General features: G+C 48.1%; 1 protein-coding gene across 9 annotated transcripts in view; it reads left to right on the top strand.

The window, feature by feature from the left end:
- Positions 1-15,746, top strand: part of TMEM44 (transmembrane protein 44) — a 33,428-nt gene extending 17,682 nt beyond the window's left edge. For 3 of the 9 annotated variants that reach the window (XM_036017863.1, XM_036017861.1, XM_036017870.1), the window contains 3 exons: positions 1,061-1,215; positions 10,274-10,466; positions 12,205-13,337. In XM_036017863.1, the coding sequence (XP_035873756.1) occupies positions 1,061-1,215; positions 10,274-10,466; positions 12,205-12,252 (396 nt within the window). In that variant the 3' untranslated portion in view covers positions 12,253-13,337. Of the gene's footprint in view, positions 1-1,056; positions 1,216-10,273; positions 11,207-12,204; positions 13,338-13,451 lie in introns of those variants that run through there. The other 6 variants (XM_036017869.1, XM_036017864.1, XM_036017866.1 and 3 more) reach the window with 6 other exon arrangements.
- The last annotated feature ends 1,574 nt before the right edge of the window (positions 15,747-17,320 follow it).

Genomic DNA, 17,320 nt, shown 5'->3' with positions numbered 1-17,320 from the left:
CCCTGTGACACTGCTTCAAAGGAGGCATGGCAGGGATTACTAGCCCCTTTTACAGATTAGGAAACAGAGACTCGAGGAGGATTAATTTCTTCCCTAGGTCACATGGTTAGTTGGTCAAGAATATGGACCCAGAAGGCAGTTTTCCCCCTGCGGTGTGTCAGTGGAATGACTGCTGGGCTCTGAAATCCCAGCCCTCACTGCTTCCTGTACGTTTGGGAAGCCCTTCCCCAACTCTCGTGAGCCCTGTGGGGAGAAGCTGTCTTCTGAAAGATAGATAGATAGATGATATAGACAGGCAAATGATTGATAGAATACAGATTAAAAAGATGATAGATACATAGAAAAGAGAGATAGCTGATACGTGATAGAAAGAGAGATGATAGATGAATAGATGGTTGACAGGTCATAGATAGAACAGAGATGGATGATCGGTAGACAGATGCGGACGCTCCCGTCAGCCTTGCCAACTAACTCTCTGCTGCTGGTGGGTGTGAGTCGGTGAGGCCTCTCTGGAGTACATCGTTGGTGACAGCTGTCCACATTACAGAGGCACACACCCTCTGAGCCAGCAATTCGACTTCGAGGAATTCATCCTTTATAAATACCCTGAAGTTTTGGGTGCACAATGTAATTTACTGCAGTCAGTGGTGATTGTAAGAGCAAGAGATTGGAAATAACTTAAAGTCCATTAGTAGGGGGCTGGTTAAGTAGATTGTGACCTCCTATACAATGCTACCCAAAAAAGTCTGAAACAAAGTACTCTCTGAGACACGCTGATTAAGAAGAAGAAAAGAAGACGCGTCAGAGAGTTGAGCATACCCGCACGCGCCAGAGAGTTGCATGCCTGCCTCTGACTGCACGTGCTGGGCTGCCTGCAAGGGCGGGAGCACAAGAACCGAGCCCACAGGATGGCTGGGGAAGGAGGGTGGAGGGAGGCAGTGCACTCTACACCCTTTCCTGCCTTCTGAATCCTGGAGTAGGTGAGGGCTTTGACAAATCAAAAATAAAGAAGTGTATCAAGTGTCCCTGTCCACCCTTCCCCACAATACCTTGCAGGCAGGCTGCAGCGCCACCAGGCTGCCGGGGGATGGACAGATGTGCTCGGGAGCCGTGTCCCTGCAGGAACCCCCCTCGTACCCTCCCATTCGAGTCATCCGGGCCCGTGTGTCCTCCAGCAGCTCCTCCGAGGTCCCTTCCGTCAACTCCGACGTTGAGGTACACGCTGTTGCCTGCCTGCGGGTGCATGGGCGTCCTCCTTCCTGACCCCTGCCGCTGCCTCCTGGGTGCTTGCGCTGCGGTTCGCCAATCCGCCCACGCTAACCTCACACCTGCTAAATAATGAATAAGCCTCTACTGACGCCTGCCTGAGGAGTTTCCCACACTGACAGTGCTGAGGAGGGCTTTCCACGGTCAGATTAGTCAGGGGAACGCTGCATGGCACATGCGGCCTCAGAGATCACTTGCACATTCATTTACAAAAATAAATGCATGAATAATAAACTTTGAAAGGGTCTCGGTGTTTCCCAAACCCACGTGGCCATGGGAGCATTCCCCACCCCCGGCGGCCCCCAGTAGCACTGGCTGCACCCAATGGTACCATCGGGGTCATACTTGGGGTCAGGCAAGCCTGGCACGTTCATAAACTTTCCCTCATTTTGGTTTTCGGATCTGTGAACAAATCGCGTCACATCTTGGGTGCCACAAACGGGCGAAGCCTCAGGTCTGAGCTGTCCTGCCACTCAGTCCCATGGCTGTGGCCCCCAGCCTGTTTACCAGGAAGTGCCCTGAGTCGGAAATCGGGGACCAGGTGGTGTGGGGCACATGCACTCTGGGCCGGAGGGTGTCAGCTGGGGGGCCGTGCTTCAGTCTGGGTTTGCGTTCTCCTACTTTTAGGTGTTAAATGCCCTTTTATGAAATGATAATATGTGGTAGTCAGTGTTTTCTGTTTTGGTTTTAATGGCCTTATTTGGCAAAATAATCCATTACCCATCCTAAGTAGACCCCCCCCAAATTTAGTGAACTCATAGTGGGACCTGAAGTCGCAAAGAGGCAGAGCCCTTGACCTGTGGATGAAGTCCAGATTCCTTCATGTGAGGTTCCAGACCTTCCACACCCGCCCCAGCCTCGGGTGCCTCCCCGCCCTCACCTCGGTGTCCCCCTGGGCTGTGGACTGTACCCTGTGCCCAGCCTCCAGGCCTTTCTACCTGGGGTTTTCTCTGGCCCAGTTTCCATGAGTCAGAATCCCACCCAGATGCCACCTGCTGTGTGGAACTAGCCCCCCCACACACACCTCCCACCACACCAGAGATTAAGGCTCCTTCCCTGGGATGCCCAGAGTATACATCTCTCTCACACACAGTTTCCACTGTTTGCCATGTAGCCAGTGAGCTGGAGGGGCCGTCTCTCCACCAGGCTTGCAGGAGCTTTAAGGTGCAGCGCTTGGGCCACCTTCGTCTTCCTTTATCCCTCGATCTGGGACCACAGCTAGTTGTGGTGAGCTGAGTGTTGATTGAGGAACTCCGCACCAGACTGAGAACCGTTGGGGGCTGGAGTATCCCCCTGTCCCTCAGTGTTGTTCGTCTCTTGGGTCCATCTGCCCAAGGCACACGGCTGGGCAGCTGGGAGCCAGCAGTTCCGGCAGCCATCTGAGATCCCACGGAAACAGCTGGCCGGACGGTGAGGTGTGCTCAGGGAGGAGAAGGGACGGGCAGGAGAAGTTCAGTCAGCACGTCCGGGGAGGGCCTCGGGAGGTTGCGGGTGGGACGACTTTAGCTCCGTGGAAACAAGGGCGGTTTTTGTCATCCACCCTCAGTTCAGGTAAGGATTGGACAGTGGCCTCGAAAGATTCGGATATTTGTCATTGTGGCTGGCCTGGGCCATTTCTCTGTTTTGCATTCCTCGTTCTTGCCCTACTCTAGTATCTCTCTCTTTTCAGACAATTTCTTTAACTTCATAAATTCCAAGGGGACAAGGTCTCTCACTCTTAAATCAGGCAAATGGAAATGGACGCTTTTGCTCATGTTAAAAGGAACATGTTTTAGAAGCACAGCTGCCGCAGCCCACCCCACCCCCACCCTCATCACAGTCCTCCTCACCGCCCGCAGCACACACACGCCCGCAGCACGCACACGCCCGCAGCACACACACAGCCACAGCACACACACGCCTGCAGCACACGCATGCCCGAAGCACACACATGCCGAAGGGCAGAGCTGCGGGGCCCTGCGGCGCGGCACCTTGGAATTCCCTGGGTGTGAACACCAGCAGGTCCCATGGCTCGCAAAGCTCCCAGTACAGATAGTTGAGTATGTGAGCAGCACATGCGAAGCCTTTGTCAGGTACGTGATCTCCTGGGCCTCTGGTGGTCTGTATTTTCTGTCCTTAAAAACAATACATACTTACTGTGGAAAGTTTGGAAAATGTAAAGAAAATTAAAATAAATTCATGTGCCCACCCACCAGCGACTGCCAGCCAGTGGAGGGACTGTGCAGGCTTGACAGCCTCCCCTGTTTGGGGACAATATTCCTTAAAGGTCCCGGCTTCTTTGCAGCTGAACGTGAGTACGAAGGAGTCCGTTAGCAGATGAGCGCAACTCGGCACCTGGCTGGTCTGTTTAGACACTCGTTCAGAGGTTTTCTGAGGGTGGGGGTTTGAAAGAAAGATGCCCAAGGACCGATGGGCCGGCCCAAGCGCCCCCCTCAGGGTGGGAGGTCTTGGCCAGGTGGTCACAGCCAGGAGTCTGACCCTCGCCTGGCTCCTCCAGGCCACATTCCAAAGGGACTGGGCCACTTGGATCAGTCAGGGCCCTCACACCCCAGGCTGGTGACTTCTCTTGCTCCCAGGATTTCACAATTTAAACATTTTATGGCATTGGGCTGAGACACTTGGGGCTCTTTCCGCCTCCCTTAGGATGCCCCCCACCCAAGCTGTCTCCCCTGGACCTACCAGGGTGGGCTTCCTGCCCTCCACCGCCCCTGCGTCTGCTTCTGCCTGACCTTGTGGGGCCATCGGTGTGTCCTTTTCAACTCCCATTGTGGAGGCCTGCGAGCCTGGGCCACTCAGTGACGGGAAGATGAGTGTTTATCTTTTCTGTGGTTCTTTATGATTTTGTAACTTAACTGTCAGGTGGCTTTGTGTCCACGTGCTTGGGACACACATCGCCTGTTTTGAATTCCTCCTTCCTGCTGCGCTGGGAGAGGCGGAGAACAGCGGTGCCTCAGCAACACACCACACCCACTGTGCGCGGCTCACTAAGTGTTTGAAAGTCCACTAATAAGAATAACAGGACTCGGCGTGTGTGTCTGACAGCAACTGTGTGTGTCATGAGCCAGGCAGTTGATGTTCCTACTTTACAGTCACTGTTTGGTGTAACCCTCTTAACCCCGAGGCCACTACCTTCGTTATCCTTGCTTTCCAGAAGAGAGGACTGGACCACTGCATTTAAGTAACTTATCCCCCTCCATAGTGATGATGATGATGATGATTAGCAGACCTGGGATTTGAACCCAGCTCTGTCTGGCTCTGGAACCCCTGTTGTAACCACTGGGCCCCCTGCCTTGGCAGGAGCTCCACCCCAGGTGCTATGCAAGACCAGGTTTAGTACTCATCATTCCCTTTTTACAGGCAAGAAAGCTGACTCTCCCCAGGGCTCTTCCCACGCACCTGTGCTCTGCCTGGGTTCCCCAGGGGCGCTCTTTCTAATAAACAGAATAAAACACTGAGAATCACAAGTAACTCCAGTGATGGCAGAATGGGAGATGTGGTGAGACAGATCAGGCCATGGAGGCTCACATGGAGGGAGAACTTGAGTATTTTCACCTTTCCGCCAGTGTCCACCGGCTGCGCTGGTCAGGGCGTCGGATGCATGCGTTGGAGCCTCCGGCCTCTTGCCTGGGCTATGTGAGCTTCCATGCACCTTCACAAGAGGTGGTGCACTCCGCAGAGCCCGTGGGTCCACTCTTCCTCTGCTCACTCGCCCCTGCAGCACACCGCGGCCCTACTCTTGGCACAGCCACCCAGAGAGCACAGTGGGCAGAGGCTGAGTGCAGGTGATGCTCCGCCCATGGTCTGCAGCTGGGGCAGAGGCCCAGAGGGAGCAGGGCTTTCGGGAGTCACTTTCCAGGGCTGCAGCACCTGCTTTGTGAGTGCAGCGTTCACTTTCCCCCAGCACTGACACTGTTCCTCTGCCTTTGAAAGGTTGTGTTTTATTTTATTTTTTAGTCTCTGGGATGCAAGAACAGGTTAAGTTGAACTTTGCGACAAAAGCGCATGTAGTTATTCTTTCCCTCTGCACTTCCTAGCAATGCCGTAGACCTGGCGTAGGAAGCTTTGTAGGAATTCTGCAAGGAGGCTGCTTCTGTCATTGAAACAGAGTCTGCATGTTGGAGAATGGCTGTGACTGGAGCTGGTGCCATTGTGTGTGTGTGGGGTGGGGTGGGGGGGCCACGAAGGCCAGCACCAGAGCGCTCTGTCAGCAAGAAGGTCAAGTCCTGGGTCTGTGTGCCCAGGGCTCTTGACAACTGGGACCGCTTGTTCCCTCTCCAAACCCTGCTTCCAGCAGACCAAGGCAGTTTCCTTTGGACATTTGCCATTTTTAAAGCCATATCATTCTTTTAAGGAGCAAACAAATACACACATGTGCCCGTGCAGACTATAAAAGTGTTCGTGTTAGCCCTGGCTGTGTGGTTCAGTTGGTTGGAGCATCATCCCGTGTACCAAAAGGTTGCAGGTTTGATCCCCATACGTAGGTTGCGGGTTCAATCCCTGGTCAGGGTGGGTGTGTGAGGCAGCCAGTCAATGTTTCTCTCTCTCTCTCATTCTCTCTCTCTCTCTCTCCCTTCCTTCCTCTTATTCTAAAATCAATAAGCATATATTTGGGTGAAGATTTTTTTAAAGTGCTCATGTTAGAAGAAAATACATGTAAGAAAGAAGAAAGTGGCCAGAACATTACAAAAGGTACCAAAGGCTAGAAACGAGGTTGAGGACGTGGTTTCTCCACTGATGTGTTTCCTCCCGGGGAAGATGGCATCACCTGCCGTGAGAGAGTGAACGACAGGACACCCTGACGTGCGTGGGGCAGTCAGCTGGTTCCCCTGGGGGTGAAGAAAGTGGACACAGGGGATTGTCTCTTGACTCTGCTCCTCCCTCGGTAAGTGGGAATCACGAGACCTTCCCTGCCTGTATTACAGAGTGACTGTGAGGGTCAAATGGGGGTGCTGGTGGGGCTTTGCAAGACTCCCAAAGGCGATACATGTCCTGCATTAGAAACCAGGCTGGAAGTGGGCTTCACTGCTCACTTGGCCCTTTTAGCTGTGGAACTAGGCGACACCTGCTCATTTGGCTGGACCTGTTCTGAAAGTGCAGACAGAGAGCTCAGGGAGAATGACGAGACCCCACCAAGGCCAGGATGTGAAGGAGCCCTGATGCAGTAGAGTGCTGGTCACGCAAATGCTCATTGTGAAACCCTAACTTTGGACTGGGCGATCTTTAAGGTCCCCCTTAGCAGCGTGACCCTAAGTGTCAAAGGGTGTTGTTGAAAGAAGTCGGATGAAATTAATTGCACCGGTCAATTCTTAACAGTAGAAAGGCTTCCAGCCAGAAAACAGAAGGGCCCTGACGGGTGTGGCTCGGTTGGTTGGGCATCGCCCCACAAAGCAAAAGGTCGCTGGTTTGGGCCCTGGTCGGGGCACAGAGGAGATGCAGCAATTGATGTTTCTCTCTCACATCAATGTTTGCAACCCTCTCTTCCCCTCTCTCTAAAAATAAATAAAGTCTTTGTTTTTTTTTTTTAAGAAAAAAACCAGAAGGGTCAGCCTCCTGCCTAACTTATTTATTTTTTAAAGATTTGATGTGTTTATTTTTAGAGAAAGGGAAAGGGAGGGAAAAAACCACCACTCCATTGCCCCTCACACACCCCTAACTGGGGACCCAGCCCACAACCCAGGAATGTGCTCTGACCAGGAATTGAACCAGTGACCTTTCGGTTCATAGGCTGGTGCTTGATCCACTGAGCCACACCAGCCAGGGTCTGAACTTACAGTACAGGAGCTCAAGCCGCTGGGTCTGGCCAGATGCCACTCTGGACCTCTGGCCTCCACAGTCTCCAGAAGAATTTCCAAACCCACTTCCTGAAACCAGGGAAGAGTGTTACTATTTCCACTTGAACCAGTGCAGGTTCTCCTGACTGAGATCCTGCCCCCATCTCCCATTCATTGGTGTCTACCCAGGAGCTTCCCAGCACTTGACCCCATGGTCTCCCTGCTGTAAGACCTTCTGTGGCTCCTTCCCACTTGCAGTTTAAGTCCGGACCCTTTATCCTGACCCCCAGGACATTTGGTCATCTGGCACTGGGCCAATTCCCCAGGTGTTTCTTGCACATCTGGCCAGCTTTCTCTTTTCTGGGTTTCTTTACTTATTTCAGTCTTCTCTTCCTGCCCTTCAAAGTACTGGCTAAATTCTGCTTTCTCCAGGAAGACTTCCCTGCATGCCAGAGTACAGTTGCTACACTTAACAGGCAAAAGCAGAGGATGTCCAATGAAATCTGAAAACATTATTTGTGATCTGAAGTTCAGATTTCACTGGGCACCCCTTGTTTTGTCTGGCAACCCTGCTCCTGAATCAAACTGGATTATTTGCACTTCTGGCCCTGCCTTTGACTGCTTCCTTAGCTTTTCTGAGCAGCATTTGAGCAGCAAAATTTCTTCCAGGAATTTAGGAACACACAATGTGATGTATCAACTATATCTCAGAAACTAGGAAAAAATTGTTTTAAAAAGTGAGGGAAAAAAACAAAAAAGAAAGTGAGGAACGGGAGCCCAGGCTGCCAACCTTTCCCTCTGGTGGTGCTGGGATTTATCAGCCTAAAATGGTGTTTGTATCTCCTTGTGACTGGAGCTGGAGGCGCTGCTCCCCACGCTGCTGCCCACCTTTTTAATGCCCAGGGCTCCTCCGTCTGGGCACTTTCGCTGCAGCCTTCAGAGAGACCTGAAGTGAAACTGTGTCATCTGCATAAAGAAAACCAGCCCCGCTGTGGTTCAGAACTTCCCTCTTGCCGATCAAGTTCACACTGGCCCTTTTACACAGCACTTCACAGCCTGTGACGCATGTTCTCGTGTCACATCCCGTTTTCCCCGCAGTGGCCTGGGAAGAAAGAGCAGCGTGGGAAGTTTGGGCAGTTAGAGAGGGGGGAAGAAAGAGTGAGAGTTGGAACACGGTGCTTGATACAGAGTGTCAAAGAACTCCTTAATTAACTAACTAAAGTATTGCACCAGTTGCAAAAAAAAAAAAAAAAAGAAATAGAAAGGATGAAATTTTGAAGCATACTGGTGGAATTTTTTTAAATTTTATTTATTGATTTGAGAGAGAGAGACAGGAAAGGAGGGAGAAAGAGAAACATTAATTTGTCATTCCACTTAACTTGTGCATTCATTGGTTGGTTGTTGTATGTGGCCTGACTGGGGATCGAACCTGAAACCTTGGCATATTAGAATGATGTTCTAACCAACTGAGTTACCCAGCCAGGGCTATGGGGGAATGTTTAAAAGTCTGTAAGGTACCAGGTCAAAAGGAAATCTGCTGAATAAAATTAAGAGAGAGCTATGGCTGGTGTGTCTCTGACCAGTCTTAAAACTTTGTAATCAGAAGAAACAAAAAAACTTTATAATTGGTGCTGAGTGCAGCAACATCTCACTTCTCCAGTGTCAGGGAGTCACTTCTCCCCAAGGGTAAGAGGCAGAAGCTGGACAAATGGTCTGTGAGGCACATCCAGCTCCATGGTCTAAAATGGAAGCCTGGATAGTGACCGTTCCCTCAATGGCTAAGTAAGACACACCTCCAAGTCTTCAGGAGCAAAGGAGAAGTTACCTTGTCCTGTGGACAAGGGCTACGGGATACCTCTTGGTTTCAGAAGCATGAAGAAGTGTGCTTAGAGAAATGAGGTGAATTGAAGTAAAGTACTCTATGCTGTGGTTCACAAACGTGATGGAACTTTGGTGATCTGTAAGGATGTGTGGAAATACTCATTACATGTTAAGGAGGGATGGCCATTTGCACAGTTTGGCGTGTATATGTATTTTTGAATGCTATTGAATAACTTCATAGAGGCTCTTTTGGAGATAAAATTATGGGCAATCTTTAGTTCTTTTGAAAAAACTTCTATATAAAATTGAGCACATTCTGCTCTTGAAATGAAGAAAAGACTATAAAATTTTATTTATTTTTACTTTAGAGGGGTGGGGAAAGACCTCGGTTACAAAGATTTGAGTTAATTGTGCTCAGGCACACCTTATCAGTGGTTTAAAAACGTAAAAAAGAAATTTTGACTGACTACTATCTCCACTAGAGGGCACTCTTCTCAAATTTTAGATTGCCTGTGATGCTGCAGATTTGGAAGGAAGTTTCAAGGTTTCATTTCAACCCAGTTGGCGAGACTTTTAAGATTCTTTATTGTTTGTTTGCTCAGCTTTAAATAAACTTTTTCATTTTGGAATAATTTTAGATTTACAGAAAAGTTGCAAAGGTAGTACAGAGAGTTCCTGTATACTTCTACCGTTTCCCCTAATGTTAACATCTTACAAAACTATGTTACATTGGTCAAAAGTAAGATATTAATGTTAGTACATTACTATTAACCAAACTATAGATTTTATTTAAATTTCACCAGTTTGCCACTAATATGCTTATTCTGTTTCAGGTCACATTCCAGTATACACATTGCATTTAGTAATTTGGTTAGCGAAAAAAAACACCTACCCACTGTAGCAACCACAGAAAACCGTTTCAGTTTTGCCTGAATACCTGTATTTATCTGTGGGAGTTGCTTAACTTTTTGATGTTGTCATCGACATGTCTGTGTTGTGCAATGTGTGTGGAACCATCATTTTTAGTAATGTCGTGCCTTCTCCAATTAGTCTTTTCTTTTTTGGCTTATATCCCTCCAATCAGGATGTCCTTAAAATATGAATGCTATGAAATTACTACTGACTTTGTTAGATATAAAAGTGGCATTGTACATACAATTTTTTTAACTGTCCTTATCAGTAAGATACACACTGAAGTATTTACAGAAGAAATTAAAATAGTTAAGCCAATTAAAAAATTGAGGAATTAGAGCAAATAAAACAGGGTGTGTCCATGGGTGTTCATGAGGCTATCCTCTTGTTTACAATAGAAAATCTTATCACTCAAAAGTTGTTTTAAATGGAAATGTAAAAGAATTGAACAGGAGAGGCTTGGTTTTAATGTGACAGTAATGCAAATCCTGTGGACCTTCCAGATTGGCAGCTGCTCAACCTACTAGACATTCACAGAGCAGTCAAACTGACACGTGCAGGTTCAGAGCTCTGTCAGAACATGTCTCCCAGGCACTGCGTGCGGTGCCGGAGGACGAGAGCCAAGTGCAAAGCCGCCCTTCAAGAACTGACTCAGGCATACTTGAGGCTTGGAGTGGAACCAACCATGCAGTAAAGGTTGAGTAAAAATGAATCTTGGCTGTAGCAAATACCCTGTACTTTGAAGGTGGAGATTTTATTTGCAATTCTCTGTCTTACTTTTGTGGTTTTCAGTTGACTCACCTCTGCCATGTGGTTAATAAATGGAAGATTTATTATTATTATTATACCTGGTAATAGTAATTTCTAATAATGGTGATTTAAAAATCTGTATGGGTAATAATTTTTCCATGGACCTGCAGCCTTCATAATGATCACAGGTATTCTATTGATCACTTAACTCACTGTAGCTGCGAAGAGCTGCTCCCGTTCTGCCTGCTCTTCTCTGTTCTCAGACTGTCGGAGGGCCTGCCTCCTGGCCCACTGAGCAGCCAGGGCCAGGTGCTCAGTTCTGCTCTGCAATGGTGGCAAAATCTATCATACACGTTTCTGTGTTTTTATTCTGCAGCACCAGTATTGGGAAACCCTAAATTCGGGGCAGGTATGGACAGTTGTGCTCTCTGTTCCAGGAGGGACTTCCTGTGGCTTGATTTTAGTTCCTGTTTTTGTTAACCACCCCCCTTGGATGGCTGGGACCATGCCAGATTCCTTCAGGGGCAAAAAAAGAATGTGAAAATGAGAGGCAAGTCTTGGCATCAAGGGATTTCCCTGGTTCTCTCAGTTCAGAGTCCTTCCTGCTTTGTCCAGGCCATCTAGTAGGGGCCCAGAAAAGATGTCTAGCCCAAGGAAGAAACGTGGTTTGGAAAACAGGTCTGTCAGCAAGAATGACCGATGGTTGCTAATGACAGTGGTGCTGGGAGTGGCAGCAGCAGTTGAGGTAAAGATTCTGAGGCCTTGGCAGCTGCTGCTGTCTCCTGGCCACCCTTGCCTCCAAGCGATGCGTGAGCATGTGGTTTCTCACAACCACCTTGCCTGCTCTCTCCCAGAACTATATCTAAGAAGACAGTGGATCATCTTCTGCTCAAATTCTCTTTACGCCTGGATAACAGCCATGTTTTTATTATTTAAAATGAAGTTTTAAAACTATTCTGGAGAATCAGAAGAAAGATTTAAAATGCTTTTGAAGGCACAGCCCATTTCAGAGAGTTCACTTGATCCAAGCGGTGGGCTGTTTCTGTTTGCTGGAAGCTGAGTCATCAGGTGTAGCAAGAACCGGAGCCATGGTTCTGAAGCATCAGAGCCAAACTTTAGGTCTCAGCCCACAGATAGGGTCTAGAGTGGGTCACCCACATCGGCCCTTTGAGTGAGCACCTGGGCCCTTCTGGTGAGGTTGGTCCAGAGCACACTCAGAAATCTAATCTAGAGTGTGCCCCTCACCTGAATAACAGCATTTATCAAAAAGCACACTGTCCATCCTCAGAAAACAGGCTCCGGCTTCAACCACAGGGCAACTGTACCACAGAGGCTGAGGGCTGGGAACTCTTGTATGTGAATCTTTGTTAAAGTCAGAAGGGAATTTGTTTAGAGATGTCTCCCCAAATCTGTAGCCACAAGTAAATGAGAAGTGAGCACTGGCAGTGGCTGGCGCAGCCTCAGACAGGTAGCAGGGGCTGATCTGCACCAACCAAATCAGCTAAGTCCCTGGCCTGCAGGGTTAGTGGGGATGAGGTGGTCTTTCTGACATGACGCTGTTTACTTTCAGTCACCAAGTAGTAGAACTCAGTTCAGTTATTACCAGTAACTCTCATTGAATCAGGCTCTTTCCTTCTGTCCAAAACAACGCCATAATTTGTGTTTTACCTCTGGCACAGTATAGGCACTGCCTGGCTCAGGGAGCCTTGAAGACTTTATCCTGAACCTCTGAGGACTGGAACAATTGATTCAGATCAAATTTGAGTATCTGGTGGAGCATTTTTCTTGGCGCGCATGTCCACACCTGATTCTATTTTCTTGCCCAAATAGGTCATCCGGCCTGTGGCTGATGGAGTCTACGTGGCCTTTGCTTGTTATTTTCTGGGTCTTTTGATGCTGTCAGATGTGACCTATGACTCAGAATCATCAGTCATAGAAACTCAGAAAGAAAAGAGATCATGTTACATAGTTACTGATCCAAAATCCCCACTCACACATGGAGAAACCAAGGCCCAGAGAAGAGAGAGCAAGTTAGTGGCAGAAGGAAGACTTGAGCCCAACCCCTCTTTGCCTCTGTGGCTAGAATCACAGTGGGGATTCCCTTCTCTTCAGTTGTGTATGAGCTCCTCTCTCTTGTCCATCACACTAGAGCAATAGGAGGGCTTTGCAAATAGCTGTACCAGTGTGTGTGCTAACCTCTCTTTTTAACCTTTAACCTATTCCTGCAAATTTCAATTTCCCCTACTTGTCTGAGAGCAATGAAATATTCATTGGCAGTAACCACTCTGCATTAGGCCTTAAATGTTTGTTTTTGGCAAGTCTGCTGATCTCAAGTTTAGAGAAAATGCCTTGGGAGGACAGGGGTGGGGAGGGGGAAGGACAGACAAGTGCCCTGTTCTTAAGGAGCTCATCATCTACCTGAGAGGACGAGGGAGAGGCCCAGTGATAGGGCAGGGCTGCCCATGCTCATCTGCAAATGAGTGGTACAGGCAGTACAAAGAGAAGGGGGTGCGAGCTCAATGTATGTAAGCAGTCAGGGTAGGCTTCCTGGAAAAGTATTCACTTGGACCATAAAGAATGGGTTGTGTTTGCCTGGTCCTTTCTAGGAATGAGTTAGGCATGGAGGTGGGAATTCTTAGAATAAAGAGAATATGACTCAGTCTCACTGGAGAAGGACTTGGTGACAAGAAAAAGAGGGTGGTGAGCAGGTAGGGCTGGTCTGTTCAGGGTGGTTGTCCATTACTTCCTTTATTTAAAGTTATGCTTGCCCTGGCAGGTCCTAGAATCACAGGCCTGGTTACCCTGCCCTTACCCGTGTGTCCTTGCGTGTGCCTGGGCCATGGGAACCAGGATTGGAGCTGCTGTTGGGGGATTGTAGGAGATAAGAAGGGTCTGTTCCAGCAGGGTACCTTTTCTGTCTTTTCTCCACAGTGGGCCCCTGAAGATATAAGCCTTGAAGGGAACAAAGACGACGTGGAGATGCTTAGATCCCAGATGCACAAGTGCTCTATGAGGCCAGTTGACTTGAACTCTGAGGAGTGACACTTTTTGGAGCCACCTCAACAGCTCAGAGCCCAAAGCCCAGTGTCAGGAACTGAGCAGGCCTCAACTGGCAGTGACACCCATGGCAGGCATTTAAGCTTTGCTGAGTCTGCTCAACGAAGTGAGGAACCAAGAGCTGTCACTGACCTTGGCTTGTCTGTGCCATGCTCACAATGGAGTGAAGACTTTGGGTCCTGTGGACAGACTTGACATGCTCAGAGTTCTGAAAATTTGAAGTTCACACAGAACTCTTGTGAAACATAAGTCATCTAAAGTTACTTTTTCCCCTTTCTCAGAGCATGATTCAACCATGCTCTGAACATCTGCTAGGTGCCAGGGATGAGTTCATCTAAAAATAACTAATGTCTTTGAATCTCAGTAGAGCCCCATTCTGCAAGACCTGACTAAGCCTAGATGAGAGGGTTGCACCCACATGCTGGGGGCCTGGGACACAACCACAGGTACTGATGGGAACTGGCTCCTGCCTTCTGCTCACCCACCTGAGTTTTCTGCTGGAGGTTAGAGATAGAGCTTCGAAGACACCATGGTGGGCAGGTCACTGATGTGCCTCAGGCAGGCCACAGCTCATGGGTGAGCTTTTCATCCCCAGGGCCACAACTTCTCAGGATGCAGAAATGTACAGTGATGGATGCAGTGTGAACATGGGGAACATGCCTAATCCAAGTGGGAACAGCAGGATAGGAGGAGGGTTCATTTTTAAAAAGGCAGGGACATGGGGATAAGATGACATCCCTGAAGTTCGCCTTTAGCACAGGCGATGCTGCTTTCTCAAGGGGATGCTGGCTCATGCTCCGAGGCACCAAAAATTGACTGGACCCTGATGGAAATGGCCATTCACCCAAGAACATCAAATGACCTTGCTATGTGTGGAACATCTTACTATACCTTCCTTTCAATTTTGCTGTAAATTAGAAACTGCTTTTAAAAAATAAAGTCTTTAGATAATGATCTTGCTGACTCTCAGCACCACAAACTACTTGAGCTCCAGGTGCCTGACTTCCTAGATCCTTTCATTCCAGACACTTTCTTCCCAGACCAGCTCCTATCATCAGGGTCCAAGCTTGTCTCAAAGCTGAATCCTGTGTCTCTTCTTCCAGGGTCAGCTATGAAATATGAAACTGGGAATTTCAGAAGTTTGCCCTCATCATTCAATGAGAATCTGCCTGTTCTGCAAAGCTTGTAACTGGAGCCTTTGTGAAGAGGTGCTAACCTAAATGCCTTTCTCCTAGTAGGAGTGTCCCTGCCTCCAACACAGCTTCCTCACTAGCTGTTAGGCCAGGGGGAATAATGGGAGTTACTTGCTCTGAAGACTCACTGAACAGTGCAGGGGGTTACCTACACTGGGGAGAGGATGGGGAGCAAATGTGTAATCCTCTTCGGCCCACTCATCTGGAAATGAGAGATGGTGTCCTACAGTGTTAGTCGTGCCACCTGTATTCTGCATGGTTCGGAGCATGTTACCTAACCTGTATGAACTCCAGAGGTAGACTGAGTATAATACCTATCAAGAAAGCTTGTAGTGAAGATTAAGTGAATTAACATCTATGAAATGCAAAACACAGTACCTGACTCAAAGTAGACAGTAAAGCAGGATGTTTCCTTCCTCCCTATGCCTTCTGGCCACACAGGTAACCAAAGAATGAGGTTGGAAAAGATTTCAGTGATTTGAATCCCCATGACAATAACCTTAATAAGTAATTACCTACACCCTGATTATACTCCATTAAAAGGATCTCACCCATTTTGTCTCTCAAAGAAAATTGTATCATAAGGGAGAGCTCAGATCACTGAGATGTTCTTAAAATCCTGTCTAGATCCCAAAGAACCAATCCTCTTATCCCCTGCCAGTACTTCAGTATGATGAATAGATTTGTGAACACCATCTGATGCCATACTTACATCATGCCTGTTACAATGGGGTATAAGCTCCCAGAGTAAGGAGAGGCACTTGCCAAGGGGCAGGGCTGGGGTCCAGCTCCCAGGTCTGACTCAGTGTGATCCTTGAGAAGTCACTTCTCTTTCTGAACCACAGTTTCCTCATCTATAAAATAAAAATTAGGCCATATTTCTTTCCTTTTCCCTCATTTATGAATATGCCAATGAATAGTTGTTTCCCTTAAAAGACTGACATCTTTATAAACTCTCAAGAACCCCATCTTTGCTTTAACATAAAGAAAGCACAGCATTTGACATTTACAAATTTTGCAGATTCCTTCCAGTACCAAAAACTAAAAACACTAACACCTTGCTTCTAAACTTGGGGATTCTGGTCACTTCATTTACTTTCTTAAAACTCAGAGGCTCTATTATTGGCAGTTTATTTTGGTCAAGCTTCATTCTTGCTAAACCATCTCTTACACTGAAGAGCATAAGAAAAATATTTTCCACAGTGCGAGAGAAAGAATCTGTAAGTCATTAAGGAAAAAACAGAGATGTTTTAGCAGCGTCTCCAGACTAATTTCACAACACTTCTAAGATTCTCTGCACTTCGTTTTCTTGATCAAGTCCCTTCTTGATAATTCCTTTCCATATTTTCCTACTATGCAGTCATCAATCTACTCTCTTCAACTTTAAATGGTACCCCCTCCCCGCCCCAAGGTTTAGGTCTGTGCTTCAGCAGAGGAGGCTCTGCCTTGAAGGAACACAAGATCTTGTGTAATGTTGAAGATCTCTTGCAGTTTACACGTCTATCCTACATTATTCCAAGGATCATCATCAGACAAGAAAGACGTTCATAGAGAAGTTCAAAATATGGTGCTAAATCAAGTGATTTAGGGAACACCTGGTTTGCTTTTACTTTACTTCTTTGGCTTTGAAAGCCGAACAAGCCACCACGCGTCCAGGATGGCATCTTCTGGGCCAGGTACTTCATTCGACAGCGCATTAATTTGAAATACCTTCAGATTAACTTAATCTGACGCTTGGAGAACTCAACGTACCCTCCCGTTTCTGTTGGAAATTTTCCACCAGTCGTCATCGGCCGAAAACAGCCCAGCTTTTCTCTTGCTGCTCCTCAGGGTCTGCAGCTGTGGTTGCAACGGGGTGCGCTTGCCCACCTCTTCAGCCTTCGTAGTGCTCCTCCGCGACTGCAAGGGGGGCGGTAGGCGGTCTCCTCCGGCTGCGAGGGGCGTGGCCCCCACTGTTGGCACCTTCAGAGCTGTATCCCCGCTCCGGAGGCCTACCTCTTTCCTCAGACAAGTCGCCAAACCTCTGCGTCTCACGGTCCATTCAATACCCCCCGGGACTTCCGGGAAGGGAGGACCTACTCGGTTCTGCGCCTGCGCGCTCTGCCACCGCCGCACGTGTGTCCCACTGGGTCAACTCTGGCCCTGCGCGCTGCTGCGCGCTGCTGGCTCCGCTGCAGAGGCGCGCCGACCTCGGGAGACTTCCCAGAACGGTTTCTAGTGTGCATTTCACATCCCTCGTGTTTTTCGTTTTGTTTACTTAAGAGGATCATATTACAGCAAAATGTTTATGAAGAAAAACGACAGTGCCTTGCTCCTCCCTTTAGCCCCCAACAGTCCTGCTTCTCTGGTAACCGTTTTTCTGTTTTGTTTTTTGAGGTGACCAGTTTTAACGTTTTTGTTCTAGTATTTTTCTCTTTTTCCCCTTTTTAAAAATTGAGTGTATTGAGGTAACACTGGTTAATTAAATTAGGTTTCAGGTGTACGATTCTATAATACATCATCTATGTATTGTATTTTGTGTTCACCACCCCAAGTCAAGTCTCCTTCCAT

Source organism: Phyllostomus discolor, chromosome 2 (assembly GCF_004126475.2).
Source record: "Phyllostomus discolor isolate MPI-MPIP mPhyDis1 chromosome 2, mPhyDis1.pri.v3, whole genome shotgun sequence".
Lineage (NCBI taxonomy): Eukaryota > Metazoa > Chordata > Mammalia > Chiroptera > Phyllostomidae > Phyllostomus > Phyllostomus discolor.
This window is presented reverse-complemented; position numbering and strand designations above follow the sequence as displayed.